Here is a 22,923-nt window from a genome sequence, read left to right as displayed (position 1 = left end):
GCACAATTAGGGGACAGGTGACGGGGACATGCATACCAACTCGCTTGGGGTTTCTTCCCCACTTTGTGCAAGTGCAAGCATTAAGGCTGTAGTTACTTTATTTGGTCCTCAAGAACTGTGTCACATTATGCTACACCTAAAAAGTTCCAGCGTGGGACAGATCATTCTATTGATCACATATCATGTGGACTTAAACTTACCACTTTACACTTCCCTTCAAATTATTTTGTAAGTGTGTCTCACAAGACTAATTTAGAACATCACACTGATCTTCTAGTTTCGACATCAGAAAAAAGTAAATAGTGCAGATCCATTTTCAGATATCTTGTATTTTGATTTTGGTATGCAGCAGTCTGAAGTCCAGATTATTGTTCTTGCTACCCATTTCAGCCAGTCAAACCCTAAAAAAAATTACTTACTAGAAGGTAGGCTCAATCCCTCAGCAGTTGCATAACATGGAGTGATGCAAGAAAATGACAGTTCTCACGATATTTGTTTCATCCATTCTCAAATATTTTCAACCAGTCCACATCGAGGATCTGTTATTGCATTACTGGCTGTATAATGATAAGAACATGAAAAATAGCCAAGCCCTGCTGATATTTACCTTTCCTTTAATGATGCATTTTCATCCCTCAATTGCTTGATTACAGGTTCATGATCATCAATGGAATGTCCATCAACGTTACTTCTTGCATTTGGTTCCTGGGGAGCAAACATGTTAGATAATAAAATCTCTTTTCAACAACATCCATATATATATATTAACATTATCCAGCAGTAATAACTACAAAAAATGTAACATGGAGATAAGTAATGTTCACTACATATATAAATAGGTAAAAAATGTAATTTCAAAGGCAAGTGAAAAATAGAAGCATATAATTACATTATACAACAGTAACTACAAAAGAATTGTAGCATGCAGGTAACACAGGTGCGTTATACTTATAAAACAAGTAAAGAATGTCATTTTGAAGGATAGCCTTCACACAAACATTTCACTTTGAAATGACTCCACCTGAAGTTCAATGTGTTTTCTATTAGGGTAGCTAGCATTCATTGCAGATTTGTCTTCCAGTCTATACAGCAGAAATACTAAGTCAACCATGAATTTGTCCAGTAAGAAAAATTATGAACCATCCAAGATTATTAGCTCATGACACTTCACTGTTCAATGCATATTAAAGAAAACCAACTTGTCCCAAAATCAAACAAAAAGAAATTCTGAAAAGAAACACTGTAGTAGATCAGAGGATTAAAGATGATAAGCGGTGTAAGTATTGTAATAGAAGCACACTTTTCAAAGCCACATGCATCATTGTGTAGGAAGGAAGGATTTGAAGTGTAGATGGGGTAGGAAAGTCATCTGTTACACATATAAATAAATATAAACCTAGTGAAATACTTCATCCGTTAAACTAAAACACGACAATAATTTTGGAAGGGAGGGAGTAAGACGTTAATACTAAATTGAAACATCAGCACGAGAAGAAAAATTACCGCCAACTGGGATTTGGTTATGCTTCTTTCTTTTTCTGTTGTTCCATTGGACGCGGGTGTTGCCAAACTAGTATTCTCATTCTGGAAATATTTTCTATGTGCATTCAGGATATGAGATTTTGAACTTAATGACGGTGTGTTCACAAACTCAGAATCACTGTCATCACTTGTGTCTGGTAATCCATGCAGTATTGATCCCGCAGATCGCTTAGTCCTGGCAGACTTCTCAGCCTGTTGACAACTAAACGGTGTGCTTGTTTTCCCGCTCTTTTTACTGGAGGCAGAATATGATTTACCAGCGCTGCGCTGTTTTGGATAATCTTTCCCAGAATGACCTGGTGATGGTTGTGCTCCTGGGGAACCTTCAGGAGAGTTTTCTGATAAAAGAATAAAAGCAATATTGGTCAAGAAAATAGCTGGTTATCTGAAAAGAAAAATAATTTAATTGCTATTGAAGTTATGATAAAGTCACTCCAAGCCCACTAAAGAAATGCAGCCAACTCTATGATTTGGACACTAGCACAGTATCATACATATAGCTTTGACACAAACCCCTTACAATACTCCCTCCATTTCACAATCTTTGTTTGGCAAGCATGCCTATCTGAGATAAAATTGAAGTAACAATTTATGGATTGGACCATGCATGTCAAATTAGATGGCATTACTACCACTCCATCTAATATGAGCAAGTATGGTCTGATTTCACGGGTATTAATGAAAATCTGTGCCTTCTAGGTAGGGAAATGTCCAGAATCAGCCGACGGGCCGAGGGCAAGACCAGTCGCTGCGTGTGACGCCACGTGTCCCAGTCAGGGCCCACGCACGCGCAGCAGGCTCTCCAGAAATTTCCGTCCAGCGCACGCGAACTAACCCTTCTTCCCTGTATTCTCTCCTCTCTTTTGTTTACCAGCAACCCAGCAACCCAAATCAGAGGAGGCGGGTTCCGTCCAGCAAGTCAGCCATTGCCGCTCATCGCGTGCCACCGCCTCCCTACACCTAGGTCTCTCCTGGTGCCTGTAGTTTGATGGGATTGCTCAGGAAGATGAGGAAGATAAGTCATTTCCTTCTTTTCCCATGGCCACTAAATTTGCAAGGGTGAGGGAAGGAAGGCAAGCAAGGCTTTGCTGCGGGAGCCAGGGACGAGCTGAGAAGTGGAGCTGCAGGGGGGTGCTCTTCACCATCGACACTCATTGGGTCATCCGCCTCCACCTCCCAAGTCATGGCCGTGGAGTCCGCTGTGGGGCGAAGAGCGCGCCGCTGCCTTTGGCGACACTCGGTGCTACGACTAGCCATGGCCACTACTGAGACTCAGCACCTGCTGCGAGGCTGCCATGTACAATGATGGCAACCAGGCGGCGTGCTGCAACCACGGTCACCGCATGCTGGGACTGGCATCTGAACGTGCTACGACCATGGTCACCGCGTGTTGGGATCAACACCTCGGCATACCACAACCGCTGTCACCGCGTGCTGGGACCAGCAACTCGGTGTGCTGCAACCGGTGCCTCAGTGTGCCGGGACGGCAACGCGGCACGCTGTGACTGGCAATCAGGGATGCAGCGGCTGGCAGATGGGATGTTGGGACCGCCAACCGGCGATGATGATGCAACCGGTAGTCGAGGATGCATCGACCGGTAGATGGAGATGCTGGGACCACCACCGGGGATGCAACAACTGCAGATGAGGATGCTGAGGATACTGGGGGCGGCCGGCGGGGATGCTACAACCATGACAGGCAGTGCTGCGACCGGCGTCGGAGGAAGCTGCAACAGGTGAGCCATGCTGCTGCAACCGGCGCAGTGCAGACTTGGGACTGATGCACGACGGAGGTGCAAGCATGGACGTGGTGCTGCAACCGGTAGCGATGGTGCTGGAACCGTAGACGGTCGGAGCAGCAAGTGATACGGCCGCAACTGTGCTGCTGCGACGGCAAGCTGCGACCGGCTAGACGAATTGCTATGACCGGCGACACAGGATGTTGCAGCAGTGCTACCAGCGGGAGGCAAACGGGGGGTGCTGTGATGGTGATGTCTATGATGGCCTGATGGGGGCAACGGTGCTGAGCATGGTGAGGGTGCTGCGGCAGCGCAGCTGTGGGCAGAGACGCAAAGCTGGTGGCGGCTGCGGGTTGCATGCTGGCCTCTATCTCCCTTTTCTTCTGGGTCGAACACGCATGGGAGAGAACGATGAGAAGAGAGAATTGACCCATGCGGGAAAGAGATGCATATCTGGTGGCTGCCGTTGGTTCAATCTGACGATGGGGAGCTGACCGATCGAGGCTGGCGCCAGTCGGCCGGCACCTAGCACTCGCCTTCTAGGTATGCTCAACGATTACGAGTTGAACGACTAGTCTAGACTAGTCGCTCGACTAGTCGACGAGTCGCAAAGTGAGTGTCGACTGCATTTCTCGTGTAGACTAGCAGACCGAGTTGAGCCGTGGATGGACTAGTCGACGACTAGTCTGGGCTAGTCGACCAAATCGAGTCAAGCGACTCAAAATTTTGGAGGTATAAATGAGCTTGCTGGACGAGGCCGCCGCCACTCATCGCCGGGACGGCGGACGTCGCAGCCAGGCGCGGCCGCCGGCTGGAGCTCGTGCTCGGGCGGCGGCCGTGGCCATGACCCGTAGGCGAGCGCGGCCCTAGCGCGGCCCTGAGACGAGAGAGAAGGAAGAGAGAGAGAGAGAGAGAGAGGGAGGGAGAGAGAGAGAGGAGAGGAAGGGAGGAGGCTCGCCGGCGGAAGCGGCCGGAGGCGCGGGGCACGCGCACGTGCTCCCGTGCATGTTGGCACTGACGGCTGAGTTGGGATCGATTGGGATCTTAGGGTTCCAGTGGCTGGGACGTGAGTTAAGTATAGGCTAGCCACTTGGGCCCAAATGGGCCAGCTGGTGGGGGCGTGCTGTGTGGCGCTGGGCTGGGCTGGGCCTGACTAGTGTTGGCTACCACTGCTGGCCTGTAATGTGCTGTACAGTTTACTACATACTACTCCATACTGCTACTATCTATTAGTAGTTGAGTACTACAGTACTATGTCGACTAGTCCAGCACTAGTCTAAGACTAGTCCGATTAGTCTCTGAGTCTCAACCTCGGAACGACTCGTCGACTCGTAATCCTTGGGTATGCTGAACAGAGAGATATTATGGCTAGTGAGGAAGATGTGGTAATAGTTACCTGAAAAATAATTTTGGTGTCATTATGAAAACATACTTCACAAAGAGATCATTTGTATCAGATTAACATGCCGGGTCTAAATAAAAAATTATAACAGTGGTAAAAGTTGAGATTTTTTATTGCTTGTTCCCTGAACGAATTAAATTCTTTTAATCGTATATCTTGGGCAGTGAAATTAGTAATCAGTTATACATGTGCAAACACATTCAAATTACAATAAGAAGACGAGATCACAAGAATTCATTCAAAATGTAAAAAAGTGACAAAGATCAACCATTCAAAGGTTTTGAAGTCTGCTTTGAGCTTTCGAACTTTGTCAGGGAGTATTTTTTTAATGTTGAGGTGACATATCTCCAAATAATTAGAGCTTTTCATCATGTAGTTCAGAATAGTACATTTGTATGCTATGGCTAGGAACAAATTCCTTTATTGAGACAGAAGGCCTGCTCTAATAGGTCTATAATGGTAGTACAATATCCTTCTGTGATTAAAATTCTCAGCCTCGTTGAACCCATTTGGAACTGTAAACTCATTGACATTGCTACTATACAGATTGCCACAAACCCCTAACCCCTAGTGCTAGAGTTAGAGGTTTCTCATCTACAAGGGCAGTCAGAAACCAGACAGATATTTGGGATTTAACTGACAATAGGAACTAACAATTTAGGCAAATGAGTCTCTGTAAAATTCAGTTTGTGTGAGTATTGCACTAGGTCATCTTCTGCTTTGCTAATAGCATGAGCAAAAGCTATGCGCTGTTTTTGCCAAGACCAAGGCCAGCGTGGCACTTCTGACGCTACCCCCACACTAGAGCCGGAGGAACCAGGAAAAGGGCCCTGGTTCTGGTTCTAAGAAAAAGAGGGCGACTGTGTGATGTGGCCTATCTTAAAGCTGGTAGAGGTACTCCACTGTCCAAACCTATATATTTCTATAGGAAAAAAGTTACTTTTGGATGTTTAACTTCAGCCAGTCTATTCTATAACCTCATTTTTTAAAACGTGCCCCTGATCCAAAAGAAGCTACTCCTATTTGAGAATTACCAGTGACAGAAACTACGCATACGCACCTCAAATGGAACAAAAATGTGAAAATTAAACAAACAAAATTGATCCTGCAGCAAAGCCAAAAGAAGCAGATGCCATTGGTTACGAAAACAGATGGCAGGGACCTTGTATCAGCTATCTGCAACTACTTCCCTACTACAGTTTTTTTAGGGAACTTCCCTACTACAGCTTTTTAAAAGAAAAACGCTAATGCACCCAAAATGAACATGATGTTTCCTTAAAATAAGAGAAAATTGCACGTGACTCCCCATACTATCACGGCTTTCTTACTTGACTCCCTCCACTGGTTTCTCTGCCACCAGGGTCCACCAACTATCACGACTTCCTCACTTGGCTACTTTCCACCATCAGACTAACAGACTTAGCTGAGGTGGATGCCGAGTCGTTGATGCCTCGGTTTCTCTCATCTGGATGTTGAGATGTACGCTGATGTTTTTCAACACATTTTTTTACTCTCGATATACTCCCTCTGGACCTGGTCCTTTAAAAGCTGTAGGTTTGGGCATCAACATGCTCTTCAAAATACAACTTGGGACATTAATTTCAAGAAAGAATCACTGATTTTTGGTTCTCGAATATCCTCCCTCCCACACATCAAGCATCTCATCTCTCTTCCCTCAAAAAGCATCTCATCTCTCTTGCAATGAAGCTTTACAACCTTAAATAATGGCTATAATTGTGATGCTAAGTGCATGCTAATTTAGGTTAACTCATCTTAATTTTGTCTCTGCGAAGCTAATTAAAAAAGGGCAACCTGGTGCATGTAGCTCCCGCTTGCGCAGGGTCCAGGGAAGGGTCCGACCACTTTGGGTCTATAGTACGCAGCCTTTCCCTACATTTCTGTAAGAGGCTGTTTCCAGGACTTGAACCCATGACCTCATGGTCACAAGGCAGCAGCTTTACCACTGCGCCAAGGCTCCCCTTCCTCTGCGAAGCTAATTGCATGCAAAAAAAAATCTAAGATCAATGATTTTGTAAATTAATGTCATGTGGGTCATAGCTGATTAACACTATCAGTTAGTTAGGTGATAAAGTTATTCTCAATGAGATATGCGCCTGCAGAGAATGTAAGTGTAGAGGGAGTTGTCAATATTCATCTAAGCATCAAGTGCAATTGATAGTTTAGGGACCATGGCCGCGGAGAAACCAGTCGAGGGAGCCAAGTCGGAAAGTCATGATAGTTTGATAAGTTCAAGTGCAATTTTCACTAAAATGAATACCTTCATGTGTAAAGTGAGATTAAAATTTACGTATAATGTGTTGCCGTGTCCAGTCCTGGATGCTCTGGGGCAAACAGCAACCATCTTGAGGCACAAAAGGCCAGAGGCAACATGAGATGCACTATGGACATATATGATATATCCACAGTTCATTTCATTCACCATGTACCAAGTTTTAAGCAGGTAACCTGTAGCGTCCATGAACTTGGCTCACAGGTTTATTTTAGTCCAAACAAAGGCACTTCGGGCTAATCATGCCTACATGCCGACACACGCTGGCAAATCAGTCACGTGCGCGACATGTGATGAAGTCAAACCAACTCAGCACCATTTTGAAATTAGGTCTCTATGTTTTCCCCGATCCTCTTCTCTGTTCCTAAACCTGCTTGTTTACCTCGAGGTATTTGAGCAGCTGAAGAGCAGGACAAGAGAGTGACCTCACCCTGCAGCTCCACTCCGTGTCCCGCGCGCGAGGTGCTAGCCGCAAACAGGCTCACAGAAGCCGAACTCATGCCGACAAGGCTCCCACAAAGGAGATACAAGCCCCGTGATATCCGGATCAGGCAGTGACGCTGTGAGTCATCACATGTGGTAGCTCCACATGGGCCATCACATGTGGTAGCCCCACATGGTGCTCAACACTGGCAGTGAAGTCACCTGGCTGAATTGCCAGCCCAGCGACGACTGGTACAACCAATTCGACCCAGTCTATGACCTCTTCCTCTTCTCCAATGTTACCTGCAACTGCCTGCGCAGCCACAACCTCAGACACTGCCCCTGCCTCAGCAGTACCTGGACCTAGTTTTATGAGGTGGCCTGCGGTGACGGCTCCTGCACTGCCGACAACTTCATTAGGTGTGGCCACAACAAGAAGGGACTCTTTGTGGACGCACTAGACTAATGGCACGCTATGACGACCCGCTCTCCTTCCCAGTGGCGGAGGACGGGAAATTTTTAAGTAGGGGCGGATCCTTCACCGGCAACCACCCGGTAACGAACACCAGCAACGCCGCCGCTGCTCACCTGCGGCCGTGCCTATGCCCACGGCTAAGCCCTGTCTAGCTTCCGCTGCTCCCGTTGTCCACCTACCCGCCGCGTGAAGTAGCCACTAGCGCTAGGGTTGGTCGCTCGCTCGAGTGTTTTTTAGGGGTGCTCGCTCGAGTGGTGTGCGTGGTAGCTGCGCTAGATGCCTCTCCGTTTCGGTCCATAGGCTGCTATCACCGCCGGCCGATCGAAGCCTCTTCCGTTCGGTCAACTAGCGAATGATGACTAGGCAAGTAGCATGACCAGGCCCAAGATAGCATGCCTAGGTCAATCGATGCCTCATCCGTTCGGTCCATAGGATGCACAATGATGCCTTTTTCTTCCTCTTTTCGCAGCCATTCAGCGGGATGCATGATGCGTACACAGCGATGCTCACTAGTATAAAAAATTCTTCGCCAAATCAAGGTAGGGCGGAGGCCCAACCTCGCCCTACCGAGTCCTCCGCGAGTGCTCCTTCCCATCCGAGATCTCAATCACCTCCTCCCACCACCTCGTCAGCAACGACTCCCACAGAACAGGTTTTTTATGTGATTTTAGTAAATCTTGGTCTTTGTTTGCAAAATGAACACACAAGTCAAGTTCGTGGACTACTGTGCATCCACGCGCCAAGTCCGTGTACCTTCACTGCAATTTTCTTTGTAAACCACAACCATTTCAACCATCAGATTTGCAACATTGCGTCGAATTTAACCATATAACTTAAGACTTCTTTTATCAGATCTAATGAAAGCACAAGCTCATCCAGTTAACACAGTTCCCTAAAAGAACATTGTGTTGTCTTTCTAAAATACTTTGTTCTTTAGGGAGTGTTCGGTTCCTCTCCGCTCCTCTAACTCCGCTCCCGGAGCGGACCAAACTTCAGCTCACTTTGCCGGAGCTGCCAAAACCAAGCTCCACCAACTCTGCGGAGTGGAGAGATTCCGAACAGGGCCTTAATCTTGACAATGCAAAATGTCACCATTCAAGATTGGTGAATTGTGTGCAGAAACTAAGTAGTCAATGTGTCTTGCTGGAAGGAGTACAAAGTATATAAATGGCGAACGCAGTTTTCGTACATCATTAAGTGAGCTATCTAGGTACGTCAATTCAAACATTTTGCACGCTGCAGCACGAAGCTCCTCCTTACTTTTGTAAATCCCGTTTCATTATCATTAGTAGAAAAATCAACATTAGTTTACTTAGAGAGAGCAATAGGAACAAAGCAGAAAAAAAAATCATAATTTACATAATTGGATTGCACACTTGTCAGGTTCGCTCGATTCAATATCTATGTATAGAATGATCTATTTTTCATGTAACCGAGATAAATGAATTTTTTAGATGACATTTGCGCATGAGAAATCTAAATACTTGTGTGCATATCAGTAGTTAATCTCTACTATTAAAGGGAGTTGGTATGTTTCCCTCACCTCCTCCCCCGTTCCCCTACCTTGGTTTTTTCCTCTCCACGTCCCCCCTCCCCCCACCGGCCCACCCTGGTTTGGGATTATCTAAACCAAATCAGAACTTAAATTTCCTTGTCCTACTGGAAACCATGTCCTGCATTAACTCAATCAAATCTACCAACGCCATGTCTTGCATTAACTAAATCAAATCAAATCTTACCAAAACCTCAACTAAATCAAAACTTCCCTTGCCTTCCCCTACCCATACCCAAACCAAATTTTACAAAATCTCAACTAAATAAAAAACTTTCCTTGCCTTCATGTACCCATACTCAAATCAAATCAAATCTTACCAAAATCTAGAATATGGTGGATGTAAGTTATATGTCAGGCATGATTGGTGTTGAAACACCCCCGTTGCAACGCACGGGCAATTAGCTACTGTTTTAAAAATGGACAGTGCATACTTTAAAAAGACGGACAAAGGGAATACCACAGAACCACAAGTCTTACAGTACTTGATATTTTAAGAACTCTTGATGGTAAATATAAGAAATTCTGAAGTAGCCCATATGCTAGTATACTAAAAAAATGTTAACGAGTCACAGAAAAAATCAAACAGATGAAACGCCGATCATTCAATTACCTCTTCCTGTTTCAGGACTTCTGAAAGAGCGAGCTCCAACATAACCAATCCGATGAGCATTTCCTGACCTATGAGAGAGAGAAGGGTGTGATGAGTGCAAATTGAAACCATACTTCTGCTAATTGATATAAGCCACAATAATAGCCAGAATATAACTGCCTCTGTATACTGGTGTGCCAAGTGACAAATCAAAGAGAATGATAATAAAACGAACCAGTAATCCTTCTGCATTTGAATTAATCGTGCTTCAAGTCTTGCTAGAAGAGTTGTGCGCTCAAAGTCCTGCTTATCATGAGCTGGCTCTATGAAGTTAGCCTCAAGTACACCTGCAGATTAAATTGATTACTTCTCCAGCCGCTAATAAAATTAAAGTGATAACAACATACCAGAGTGACCTACCTATAACACCACGCCCACCACTTCCCGCAGCAGTCCACACTCTCCAGAAAGGCTAGAAGGAACAAATAAAATCTTAATGTGATAATAAAACAATCAAGCGATATAAAATAGAGAACGAGAATACTTCCTACTTCATTCATAAAGGTCAATGATATTTCCTAAGATCATTCAATTGCTAGTATAACTGGAAGTGAACAGACTAATAGTATCAACACCAACAAATAAACATCATCTGCTAAGTAGACGTGTACAAAATATTCATAACTAATCAAGCTTAAAAGCATGATCTGCAGGACCCACCAATGATCAATGTGTGACAAAATACACTAGTAGTCTGAGAAAGCAATAATTATAATAGCTAGATTAGGAAGAAATGGACTGAAACCTCACAACCAAGAAAAAGGGTATGCATAGAAAGAACCTTTATCAGACGGTTCCTGTGATATACATTAAATCCTTGGACGTCAATATGGAATTTTGCATCCTTAACAAAGCCAATCGTCACATCAGCTACCATCTGAGACACAGAAGATCAAATTTGGTGAGTAATGAGCTACTGATATGTCATCAGGATTCAGGAAAAGGTCAAGAAGAAGAGGTTATAGTTTTCTACATTTGAATCTTTTGGAAGTCCATTAGTTGCAACCGGCCTGTATGTAACCTCTTTCTTCAGCATCATGTCAGTCACAATATTATGGTGCTCAATCTCTTTTCCACGTAAAAAAATTTGGAAAGCATCCGAAAGTCGGAGATACAAAATAGATGCATAACTCTGCAAAGGGAGATTACACAAGTCATCCTCAGCAACACGTCTAGCAGCGATAGTGCAAACTAGGACCAAAAAAATAGAAACATAATCAAAATAATGTGGCACAGAGACACAGATTCTAGTTTCTAAAACAAAAGAACAATTTCAATGTTGCAAATGAACCTATATACAACTACAAGCATTAGGTACTCTTGACAAAAATCACACACATCAACAGCTCAGCAGGCTCACGCAGTTTATAAGAAATCCAGGTGAGACATAAAAGATTCAGCTATTACTATTCAGTTTTTTTAGCAAGCAGCAGTTATCATTTTTGTCGCTGCATCAATGACGTCCGGCCCCGTGGTCGCAAACGTTCCAATGCAAATAAGATATTGGTCAATCTAAAAATGGAGACAATATAATGGCCTAATACCAAAGTTCTCATGATTATTGATTAGACTAACATTTTAAGAACAATGTCGAGTATCGACCATAAGTCAATCCCAACACATTATTGTGAACTTACCCTCAATGAATGCCTATATGTAAGGAAATGCTTGGAGTTAGGAAACCGCTTGGCCATCTCGATATTTTTCTCGTATCGACCATAAGTCAATCCCAACACATTATTGTGAACTTACCCTCAATGAATGCCTATATGTAAGGAAATGCTTGGAGTTAGGAAACCGCTTAGCCATCTCGATATTTTTCTCATCACGGTTACCACCTCTGAGTTGAATATCCTGTCCCCCTCAAACATCGTTAGAAACCAAGTTTGCTGATAAACCAAAATATGGTGGCACAGCGTCAGCTATTCAAACTTACATTTACATCAGCATCAAAGTCGAGTTCCAAATCTCCTTGGTCATCTTCCCAAAGATTGTAAATGATAACTCGAGTCCCCTGTTCCTTTATAGAACTAAACTGCAAATGTAGTGTACAGCAACTTTTAACACGAGATAATCTTATTGTCCTTGCAAAAATATGACATGCTGTAAATTCTTCATTTCTAAATCTAAATTAGATAGAAAACAAAACATATATACAACTCCATGTCACACATAGTACCAAATTTACAATATTTTTCTTGTCAGCAATCATATCAAGAGTTTTCGATTTTAAGCTGCCAGATATTTGACGATTTTTGGTTTTGCAACATTAATCATGAAATAAAGGGTATCTTCGTTGTGTCACAGGTCACAACTCACAAGTCACAAACTCACAATGCATAAGTGATGCAGCATAAGCTATACCTGTTCAAGTAGTTCTGCTTCAGTTCCATAAGGCGACCATGTAATGATAGTCTGTAGGCTTGTATTCCAATCAGCAAATGTACTCCGCAGCTTTCTTGTCCAATTCAGTCCATTTTTTTCATAATCAATCTGCAAAGTTTCACGAACATTGGAAATTCTAGAATTAAAATATTAAACACTTCACATAATAGATTTCCAGCAACTTAATCTTCATATAAACTGCAATGAACAAACATAATTCATTCTTTTTTTTTCAAATAAGCATTTGCAAAAATTACAGTAAAAATGTACATGATACAGTATATTAGAAATTGAGACTACCAATTTTGACAGAGCAATGATCCTACCATTGGAACAACAATATCCTCTTTACCAGTGCTCCTCAAAAAGGTATAAGATAGCATGCCAATGCTTTGTGTAGGCCTTCATGCAAATCGAAAACAATAGATCTCAGTTTCTTGGTAAGGAAAAAAAACTCAAAATGTGTAGAAATAGAAAGTCCACATGCAGCTCATATAACTATGTAACTGAAAATAAAAACTAAATTGCGATGGTCACATAGTACATTATGAGAATCACAACTAGTAAAAACACAAGGTACCTCCTCCCACAATACTATGTGCTGCTACAAACTACTCCATTCTTTCCTCCAAGCAATGTCTTATTTTACCTTTCAATATTTAAACAACAACAACAACAAAGCCTTTAGTCCCAAACAAGTTGGGGTAGGCTAGAGGTGAAACCCATAAGATCTCGCAACCAACTCATGGCTCTGGCACATGGATAGCAAGCTTCCACGCACCCCTGTCCATAGCTAGCTCTTTGGTGATACTCCAATCCTTCAGGTCTCTCTTAACGGACTCCTCCCATGTCAAATTCGGTGTACCCCGCCCTCTCTTGACATTCTCCGCACGCTTTAGCCGTCCGCTATGCACTGGAGCTTCTGGAGGCCTGCGCTGAATATGCCCAAACCATCTCAGACGATGTTGGACAAGCTTCTCGTCAATTGGTGCTACCCCAACTCTATCTCGTATATCATCATTCCGGACTCGATCCTTCCTCGTGTGGCCACACATCCATCTCAACATACGCATCATAATATGTTGGCAATACAAATTATAGAAGTAGTCGATGTACTAAACACTCACTTTGAATGATGAGGGAATAACACGACAAGGAAGACATTGCAGGTAAATTTGATTTATATGCTACCTCTATACTCTATACATTATACCAGGAGATATCAATTTTTATCTGGTATCTAAACTGAACTGGTTTGATTTGTAAGGCTACACAATATTCATGGTAAAAACCAGAACATCAGCACCAAGTCTAAACTGAACTGATTTGATTTGATTTGATTTACTAAACAAATGTTGTTTAGATAGTTTGGTAAGGCTAGACAATATTCATGGTAAAAACCATCATCTAGATCAAGTTGCTACAGCCTACAGGGATGGGCAATATGTTGCGACAACCTTTTGCCTTCTTTTCCACGGCTACGGGAAAAGACCAGAACATCAGCACCAAGTCTCATTGTACTTGTCTTGAAACCATTTCCATCTGCAAGGCAGCAAAGCAAGGAAATGAAAAGCTTCATAGTTTGACCTGCATACTAAAACATTTCAATGCATCAACTGCAGGTGTTCAGGTAATTTACTCTTCCAACTTACATTGTCCAATGGTATTTGCAACTTGGCTCTTGGCCGAATAACCCAAGGACATGCACTGACGCATTTTATCTGGGTCCATTCCACCACCATTATCTAGGCAATAAGTTAAAAAAACTAACATAAATAAATATACAAAATTATGTCACTGTTGCTCCATTTGTATTTTCCATCTAAACCTGTTATCCTAACAAGGTATTGCACTTGAATTTGAAATAACATTGAATTGGATCGTATTCAGGAGCTGATCGAATAAGGGGCTTATAAACTTGTAAGGTTAGTCGGACTATTTTATCCATTAGGTTTTATTTTGTAAGGTTCTCTAAACTAAATTTGGCTCATCCGTCAAATAATTGGTAAGACAAAATACCATGTGTTTTATATGGCATACGGGATATGGCATCCTATACTAGAGTGTTGTATACTTATACTCCATTTAACATGCTATGTAAATACAAGAAAATAATTTTAGGGATCTCGGATCTGTCGAGGTGAAGTAAAAAAAGCTTATGTACTTAAGTGAGACAATAACAATTGTTAGGACGGTGATGCAGTTTGCTTTAGTTTAAACTGGTGGTAATCAGCCGTATAAGTTCATGTTTAGGTCTATCATGAGTCCAGCGGGAGATGTTTCTTTTGGTAACTTGATCCAGGTAAAGATATTCTTATTTTCAATATGTTTTCTAGTCAAATAACAAGAACGGAGTATATGTCGTCATCAGTATATAAATAAAGAGGACAGAAATCGCACCTTCAACAAGGAGCATTCTTGTTTTGTCTTTACTATTCTCCAACATGTCAATGTTCACAAACGTAGCTCCATTTCTAACCTAAAAAGGAAGCCAATCAGTAAACAGGCAAGGATTTGATTCTACAAACTAGAACAACTTAGGCCTCCTTTGGTTCATAGGATAGGAATAATATAGGAATAGGAAAATCATAGGAAGTGAGATGACATGCATCTCAAATCCTATAGAGAAAGAGATGTCATTTGATGCATAGGATAGGATTTTTTTCCATTGAGTCTAGGCTAATGTTTTTTTCCCTTTGAAATGTGAAGGATTGATTCCTATATACGTAGGAATAGGAATCCATTCCTTTAAACTGAAGGGCTTCAAAGGAATTTTTCCTACAAAGTTCCTATCCTTTGCAATTCCTACAATATTCCTATGAACCAAAGGAGGCCTTATATCTTCTTTAGCTTACTTCATCGAGTGAGTTGTCCAGAAGCTCAGCCAAAGCTGTAACATTGATCAAAGTATATATTAGCCAACTGACATGATCAAAGATTGAAGGGTGATGTGAACAAACAATGCATTGCTGATTGTTGTGTTTTCTTAAGTGTTTGTGTGAGGAAACAAGAAAGACAGAAACAAGGTGAAACGAAGATGAAGACCATACCCCCTAGAGCCCACTTGTGGCTTGTTGCATTTGAGTGCAAAAATTTAGGATGTACGCGGACATGTTCCAATCCAGATGCTGAAATAAGTAGTTGAGAATACAAAAAAACAAGAGTTACTATTTTTAGTGGTGAGGATAAAAAGCTAACAAGTTCCCAAGAAATTCTTTCCGTCCATTCAACAAGGCTCATCCCTATTGAAACACATAAGTTTCTAAGATAATAGCAAATATGCCAATTGAGCTGCTATCTTCCATCAGATAAATCCATGAAAAAAGCCAGGACATTGAATGAAATGAGAATGTTTACAGTCCACACAATTAGGAGTATAAAGGGGCAGCCCCAGTGCATGTAGCTCCCGCTTGCGCAGGGTCTGGGGAAGGGTCCGACCACTTTGGGTCTATTGTACGCAGCCTTTCCCTACATTTCTGCAAGAGGCTGTTTCCAGGACTTGAACCCGTGACCTCATGGTCACAAGGCAGCAGCTTTACCACTGCGCCAAGGCTCCCCTTCAGTCCACACAATTAGGAGTATATTGTATTTTATTACTTCACATATTCATAAGGTTGTTTTGAGAAGTATCAGCACAAAACTATGCAGATGTACAGTAGTATAAACATACGCTGGCCAAAATGCCCTGGCAGTAGACGGAAATAGTTTACAATGAAATCATGGACTGGGGCATCAAAAACATTTTCTATGCTAAGTGTAGTCTCGGTTTGGTCGAAGTTGATCCCATTCTTACAGGGATTCACCCCACAATGCAAACCCGGAATCGTATGTTTTGGTAATGATGACCGGTCCGGCGTTCATATGGGTAGGGTTTATTTGTGATATTTCTAAATAAATGCTCTCCATTCTATTCGCACATCATTTGTTGTAATAATCTCAAATGTCAGATCGCATGAGATTCCTCAGTAAAGAACCAAACCGCTCAGATTCTTAAAGCATTCGTGCACCGATCGACCTTCAGCGCGTGTAAAGATTAACAAGAAAAAGGGGGAACAGAAGAAACATTCGCTCTTGCATCCAATTAGCCATGTCTGACGGGAACACCGCATGCAAATAAAGCAATGAGAAGAGGCAGTGGCTTCACACGAATCGTAAGAAGATGAAATAATACCAGATGGCGGCGGCTCCGCACCCCCAGCCGGATTCCCGTCGTAGTCCCCGGCCTTCCAGAACTGCTTCGTCGTGCCCCTCGACGGCTGTGGAGGCGCCGGTAGCGGATCGAGGAAGCCTGGTGGCACGTCCACGCCGACCACGGGCCCCGCGGAAACCCTAGCCCGCTTCCCCGCGGCGCTGTCCCCTGCCGCGCTGTGGGACCTCTTTGCGCTGCCGCTGACGCCGCCGTCAGAGTCGGAGTCGCTGCTGCTGAGCTCTATGAACTGAACCGGGGCGCGCGGTCCGCCGCCGCCGGCGCCAGTCGCCGGCGGCGTGAGGCGCTCGTCGGCCGCCTCGGTTTTCACCACCCGGGGGTTCATGAGCGAAACAGAAAGGTGGAGGGGGCCGGTCCGTGAATCGGGGCCTCTTTCCTGATTTCTCGAATTAATTGTTTTGCCCTTTACATCGCCGAGGGGTTTTATAGTGCAACGCTGACCTGTGCCCCCATGATGACCACCTTGGTGGAGGCCACCCGTCAGTGGCGGTAGACGCGCCCAACTTTTGCAGGTGGATTTAAGAGCGATATGCCAGTGTGGTAAATGTAGCCCTGAAACCGCTACGTTCCGTTCTCCTTTGGGCATCTCCCAACAGTTATGAAATAGGTGTCGGTAAATTTGTCATCTAGAATATAGTAATGATGTGGCATGTATTAAATGTGAAGAGAGAGCAAAGTTGTATGTAGATTAACCAACAACAATTGCACAGGCTCCAAAATGAAATAGAGAGCAATCATATTTATTGTCTCATCATCTATTGAATAGCTTACATACAACCCATTGAAATAGTTGTATGATAGCTTATTGGTTGATGTCATGAACATTTTACCAATAAAACTAACATACAATTTGTTGGAGATGCCCTTACTGTTTCATCCGTGTCGTTCCCAGGTGGCCACACGCACGGAATTGTCGAAGCATCTACAGACTACAGCCCCTGTACGCCGCTCGGACGTCCGATACTTCTCCACTACAGCAAACACTAGCAGCCACGGGCATTTAAAAAAAATCTACTGGTTGCATATGTAAACATAACCGCGGAATGATCTGTGCATTTGTGTGGCTGGATTTTAGATGCACTACCATAAATGTCTTCATTTATACATGTCCTTAAATATATGATTTTGACTAATATTTTTTATATGAACATGCATTTGCAATATCATACTCCCTCCTTCCATCTATATAGGGCCTAATACGTTTTTTAAGGCTAGCTTTGACCAAATATTAGAGCAATAATATATGACATGCAACTTACACAAAGTACATTGTCAAATTCGTATGTGAAAGGAGTTTTCAATGATATAATTTTCACATTATGCATGTCATGTATTATTAATCTTGTCAGTTGTCACATCCCTAGTCTGGTATGACCCAGACTAGCTAGTCATTTGTGCATCATGTTTAAATTTCATTTAAATTTGAAATGAGGATTGGTGGAACCCTCAGAATCATTTTTGAAAATGACCCAAATAAAAATTTCTCCCAAAAGGGTCCAAGAAAATGCTCATGTTGCTCTCTGAAAATATTGGACAGAGATAAAAATCAATACAATATTTTTAGGAGCTCATGGATATTTATTTTGGCCATTTGGATTAATTCGATAAATATTTGCATTGGAAATATATTTCTATATATATGAAATATGGTCCAAAAATTATGCCAATTATAAAGGAGCTCTGAAATAATACCATTAGCCCCTACAAAAATTGGCATAAGCAAATAAATTGATTTAGTATTTTATTAAATCAAACAAATGTCAGAAAAAAATAGAAAAACAGAAATAAAAGAAGGAGGGGCTTACCTGGGGCTTCCCCTGTGCAGCCCAGCCGCAGCAGGCCGGCCCAGCCAGCAGGTGGCCCAGCCCACCTGGCTCCCCTCCTCTGTCGTCTTCCTTCCCGACAGGGGAACGGAGCGTGCCCGGCGCGCGCGCCACCGCGCCACGCCTCCTCCCTCCCTGCCTGCCTGTCCTCCCCCTCGCCGCTCTGGATGGTCCGGATCGTCGCCACGCAGCCGCCCCGGTCCTTTTCCCCTCCCTCTCGCTCTCCCTCCTCCCTGGTTCTCTCTTCCCCGAGCGCACCCGAGCGCAGCCGCCGCCATCGCTCGCCGTTGCCATGGCCACCGGCCTCCCCTCGCCTCCCTGACATGCTTCCCAGCTCCGCCACGACCCCCTCTACCTCCTCGTCAAGCCACGCACCTCCGGACGCGCTCCATCGCCGACGCTGTTGTCTTCTTCACCACCGACGCCGGAGATCGACCTCGCCGCCATCGCCGTCGATTCGCCGGACGCAGGACGTCCCCGAGCACACCGGCCTGCTCTGCGAGTCCGCCGTGAGCCCCTCTTCCTTTCCCCTCACCTCTCTCTCTCGCGCGTGCCCCGTAGCCGCTGCCCCGCGAGCGCCCGAAGCCGCCGTCCGCCATGGCCGGCGAGCTCCGTGCCCCCGAGCACCTCCGCCTCGCGTAGTAGCTCGATGTGCTCCTGCTGCCTCGTAGCTACCGCCTGTGCCCTCCGTTCACTCGAACGCGAGCTGCAGCCCCACGCCCGCGCTATCCCGAACTCCGGCCGCCGCCGTGAGCTTTGCTCCGGTGAGCTCCGGCGCCCCCGCAGCCCCCACCAGCTCCCCTGGATGCGGACGACGACGGGCTACGCCCCGGTGGTCTTCGCGCGACCAAACGCCGCTTGTAGCGCAAGTCCGGCGAGTCGCCGCCGCGTTATCGGTCGCCGCCGGCCAGAACTCCGGCGGGCTGACGTGGCTCCGTTAATTATGCACTAATCCCCACCTACTGACGCTGACGAGTGGGCCCCAGGGCTTAGTCAAAGCTAATCAGCCCAGGTTTGACTCGGGGTTAACCCCCCTGTCACTGACGTGTGGGTCCCACACGTCAGGTTTGACCCTGGACAGCCGCGTTGACCCGCTGATGTAGTGATGACGTCATGCTGGCGCAATAATATGATTTCTGGATTTAAATTAAATCAGGAAATTCCAGAAATTGATTTAAACTTCAAAAATTCATAGAAATTCAACCGTAGCTCAGATTGAAATAATTTATATATGAAAAATTATCAGAAAAATGCAATCTTTCCATCTGTACTAGTTTCATGCATGACAAACCAACTTATACATGCTGAATATGAGAAACACATTATGGCATATTAAGAGACTTATTTTGGAGTTGCATTTGAACCTTTTGTTCAAATGGACTTCATTCAATCGAATACTAGTTGCATTAGCTCAAACAGCATCACATCTACATGCCATGCTCATGCATCATATTGTTGCATATGATTGTGTTTTGATTGCCGGCACCGTTTCTTCTTGATAGGTCCTGCTCCGGAGACGTTCCAGAGTACCTGTCGGTGAAGCAGTGCCTCCCTTGTTGATTTACCAGGCAAGCAAACCCCCTTGTTCATTTCGATAAAACCCTACTCTCTCGCTCCTGCTCTCAGTTATTGCATTAGGACAACAACGATTCATCTGCTACTTTGTGCTGCGGTAGTTGAACCCATTCCTCTGCATGACCTGTCATTGCCACAGTAAATAGTTGAAACCCACTAGCATGTGTAGGAGTTGATTGAAGCCACTGATGTGCTCCTACCATGCTATGCCTGCTATTGCTTAGAGTTGTGTCAGGTCTGATTCATTGGGAATGAATTGGAGTGTTACGGTATGTTCTGGTGCTGAGAGTTAAGTGTGTGAACACGATTTGGTAAAGGTAGCGGTGAGAGGCCATGTAGGAGTACATGGTGGGTTGTCTCACTGGAATCGTCCTTAAGCACTGAGTTCTGTGTATGTTGTCCAATGACTCGATACTACCACACATTGGGTTCCGGTAACTCGACCCCTCTCGACTTATTAACCAACTTGATCTCGGTCCAGGAGTCGCAACTAGTTTCTGGCGTTTGTAGGTAGTGTTAGTAGTCTACCAAGTGGCACCCGGCCAGGTGGGCTTGGGACAGACTAGGCACCAGTGGCACGGTGTACCAAGCGTAGATCCATCCGGCGAGGTGGGCTTGGGAACCCTGCACACATCGTTTGGGGCCGTGAGTGAAACCCCGGCCGGATCTCCTTGCGGATGGAACCCGAATAGGCGATAAACCTGGATTAGAGTCTTGTGTGGTTAGTCAGGTCGTGGCCGACACCCTCGCCAGGCTTCCGCTTGAAGGTTGCCGAGATACATGACGTGTACACGGCGGTAAGTGGCGAGAGCGTGTGTGAAGAAGTACACCCCTGCAGGGTTAACATGATCTATTCGAATAGCCGGGTCCGCGGTTATGGACTTCTTGGATGCTTACATGGTACATAGACAACTTGAAGTGGATACTCCAAAATGCTCAAGACAAGTGTGAGTGCTATGGATGGCCTTCTCGTAGGGAGACGGGGATGAGTCCATAGTAGTGTATTGTGTGGTGATTAGTGGACTCGTGTACGTTGTTTCACCTCCAGAGTTTCTGGTAGTCGTAGAACAGGATAGCCACAGAGTCAAAGCTGGCTTGCTGCAACTAAACCCCACATTACCCTCTTGATGCAAATGCATGTATGATAGGATCTGATGTAAGTCTTGCTGAGTACCTTTGTACTCATGTTGCTTTATTTATGTTTTTGCAGCGGAGACTTCGGTCTTACTAGTGTTCTCGTGGACTTCGACTAGTAGCTAGTACCTCAGCTACGATCTTGATCGGATGTTGTAGATAGTCAGGCTCTTCAGCCTTTTTCATTTGTAGATGTCTGTACCCAGACATGTAATGCTTCCGCTTGTTGCTTGTATGCTCTGTATGATGGGTCTTGTGACCCCTGTTTGCAATAATTGCTATGACGGCTCCTCTGAGCCTTTATCTATATGAGTTGTTGAGTTATGCTGTGATGCCATGTTGTACAGCACATACTTGCATGTTATGCGTACGTGTAATGTGTATTGCTATGTGTGGGATCTGACTATCTAGTTGTTTATTCTTAGTAGCCTCCCTTACCGGGAAATGTCTCCTAGTGCTTCCACTGAGCCCTGGTAGCTTGCTACTGCTCCGGAACACTTAGGCAGGCCGACATGTGTCCTTCTTCGATCCTGTGTCTGTCCCTTCGGGGAAATGTCACGCGATGAATACTGGAGTCCTGTTAGCCCAGTGCTACAGCCTGGATTCACTCGCTGATGACCGACACGTTCGATGCTGGGTCATGAATGCCTGTCCCTGTAAGTTAGTGCCACTTTGGGTTTACGACTAGCCATGTCAGCCCGGGCTCTTTATCATATGGATGCTAGCGACACCATCATATACGTGTGCCAAAATGCGCAAACGGTCCCGGACAAAGGTAAGGCGACACCCGTGGGGATACCGTGCGTGAGGCCGCAAAGCGATATGAGGTGTTACATGCTAGATCGATGTGGCATCGAGTCGGGGTCCTGACAGCGTTGGTATCAGAGCCTGACTGCCTGTAGGATTACCAAGCCAAACCGGTCGAAGTTGAGTCTAGAAATTCTTTAGTTATGTAAGGGAATTGATTGTGGGTTGGAACGTAAGGCTCTTTTACTCCTTTACCTCATGGCCTTCTGATCTGAGTCATCCTATCTTTCCGACGGGATTAAGGAACTAGGCTTTCTCTTCCGTCTATCAGGATCACGTGTTACTACTTCGTAGTCCCATAGGATTGATTGATCAGAGTCATACCCCAGTTTCGAGTACTTCCGGTGTAGTCTGTTTAGTATGATCTCATAACCTTGGGTAATGCTGATGAGTATGTTACCACCCCATTCTTAGTAGGATGTCTCGTTCTGAGCAGTTTACTACCGTTATGCTGCCGGAATTTTCCTAGGAGTTCGAGAGATACTAAATTCTTGTCCTACATTCTATAGTCCATAGTTGATGCTGATTCCGTCCTTGGTTCGTTTCTCAGGATGTCATCAGCTAAGCGAAGTTCTGTTGCTCATGGCCAGAACCACGGAGATGGTAGGGATGAGGATCCTCCCGACCAGCCTTCGTTGACAGAGTTCATGCTAGAGATGGAGAGGAACAAGCGTGAGTCCAACCGCTTGTTGGCACGTATCGAGGAGAACACCGCACATCAGTCCAATAAGTCTGTGACCATTCATGACTTCATTCGCTTGCACCCACCTACCTTTCATCATTCCATCGAGCCACTCGATGCAGATGACTGGCTCCGTAGCATCACTCATAAGCTGCATTCCGCGAGCGTAGCCAAAAGTGACAAGGTCACCTATGCTGCACACCACCTGGAAGGTCCTGCTAGTCTTTGGTGGCAG

General features: G+C 44.7%; 1 protein-coding gene across 1 annotated transcript in view; it reads right to left on the bottom strand.

Moving 5' to 3' along the window:
- LOC119354864 (protein MICRORCHIDIA 7-like) overlaps positions 1-17,038 on the bottom strand; it is an 18,817-nt gene extending 1,779 nt beyond the window's left edge. Inside the window, exons 1-17 of the mRNA XM_037621615.1 lie at positions 16,632-17,038; positions 15,511-15,588; positions 15,316-15,350; positions 14,861-14,939; positions 14,113-14,205; positions 13,918-14,002; positions 12,787-12,862; positions 12,440-12,568; positions 12,012-12,110; positions 11,828-11,929; positions 11,049-11,207; positions 10,857-10,952; positions 10,436-10,487; positions 10,251-10,362; positions 10,037-10,104; positions 1,504-1,880; positions 608-705 (exon numbers count right to left, since the gene is read on the bottom strand). Coding sequence (XP_037477512.1) covers positions 608-705; positions 1,504-1,880; positions 10,037-10,104; positions 10,251-10,362; positions 10,436-10,487; positions 10,857-10,952; positions 11,049-11,207; positions 11,828-11,929; positions 12,012-12,110; positions 12,440-12,568; positions 12,787-12,862; positions 13,918-14,002; positions 14,113-14,205; positions 14,861-14,939; positions 15,316-15,350; positions 15,511-15,588; positions 16,632-16,992 — 2,099 coding nt within the window. The 5' untranslated portion in view covers positions 16,993-17,038. The remainder of the gene's footprint in view (positions 1-607; positions 706-1,503; positions 1,881-10,036; positions 10,105-10,250; positions 10,363-10,435; positions 10,488-10,856; positions 10,953-11,048; positions 11,208-11,827; positions 11,930-12,011; positions 12,111-12,439; positions 12,569-12,786; positions 12,863-13,917; positions 14,003-14,112; positions 14,206-14,860; positions 14,940-15,315; positions 15,351-15,510; positions 15,589-16,631) is intronic.
- Positions 17,039-22,923: the final 5,885 nt, after the last annotated feature.

Source organism: Triticum dicoccoides, chromosome 2A (genome assembly GCF_002162155.2).
Source record: "Triticum dicoccoides isolate Atlit2015 ecotype Zavitan chromosome 2A, WEW_v2.0, whole genome shotgun sequence".
Classification (NCBI taxonomy): Eukaryota; Viridiplantae; Streptophyta; class Magnoliopsida; order Poales; family Poaceae; genus Triticum; species Triticum dicoccoides.
The sequence above is the reverse complement of the archived record's forward strand: the minus strand, read 5'-3'. Positions and strand labels throughout refer to the sequence as shown.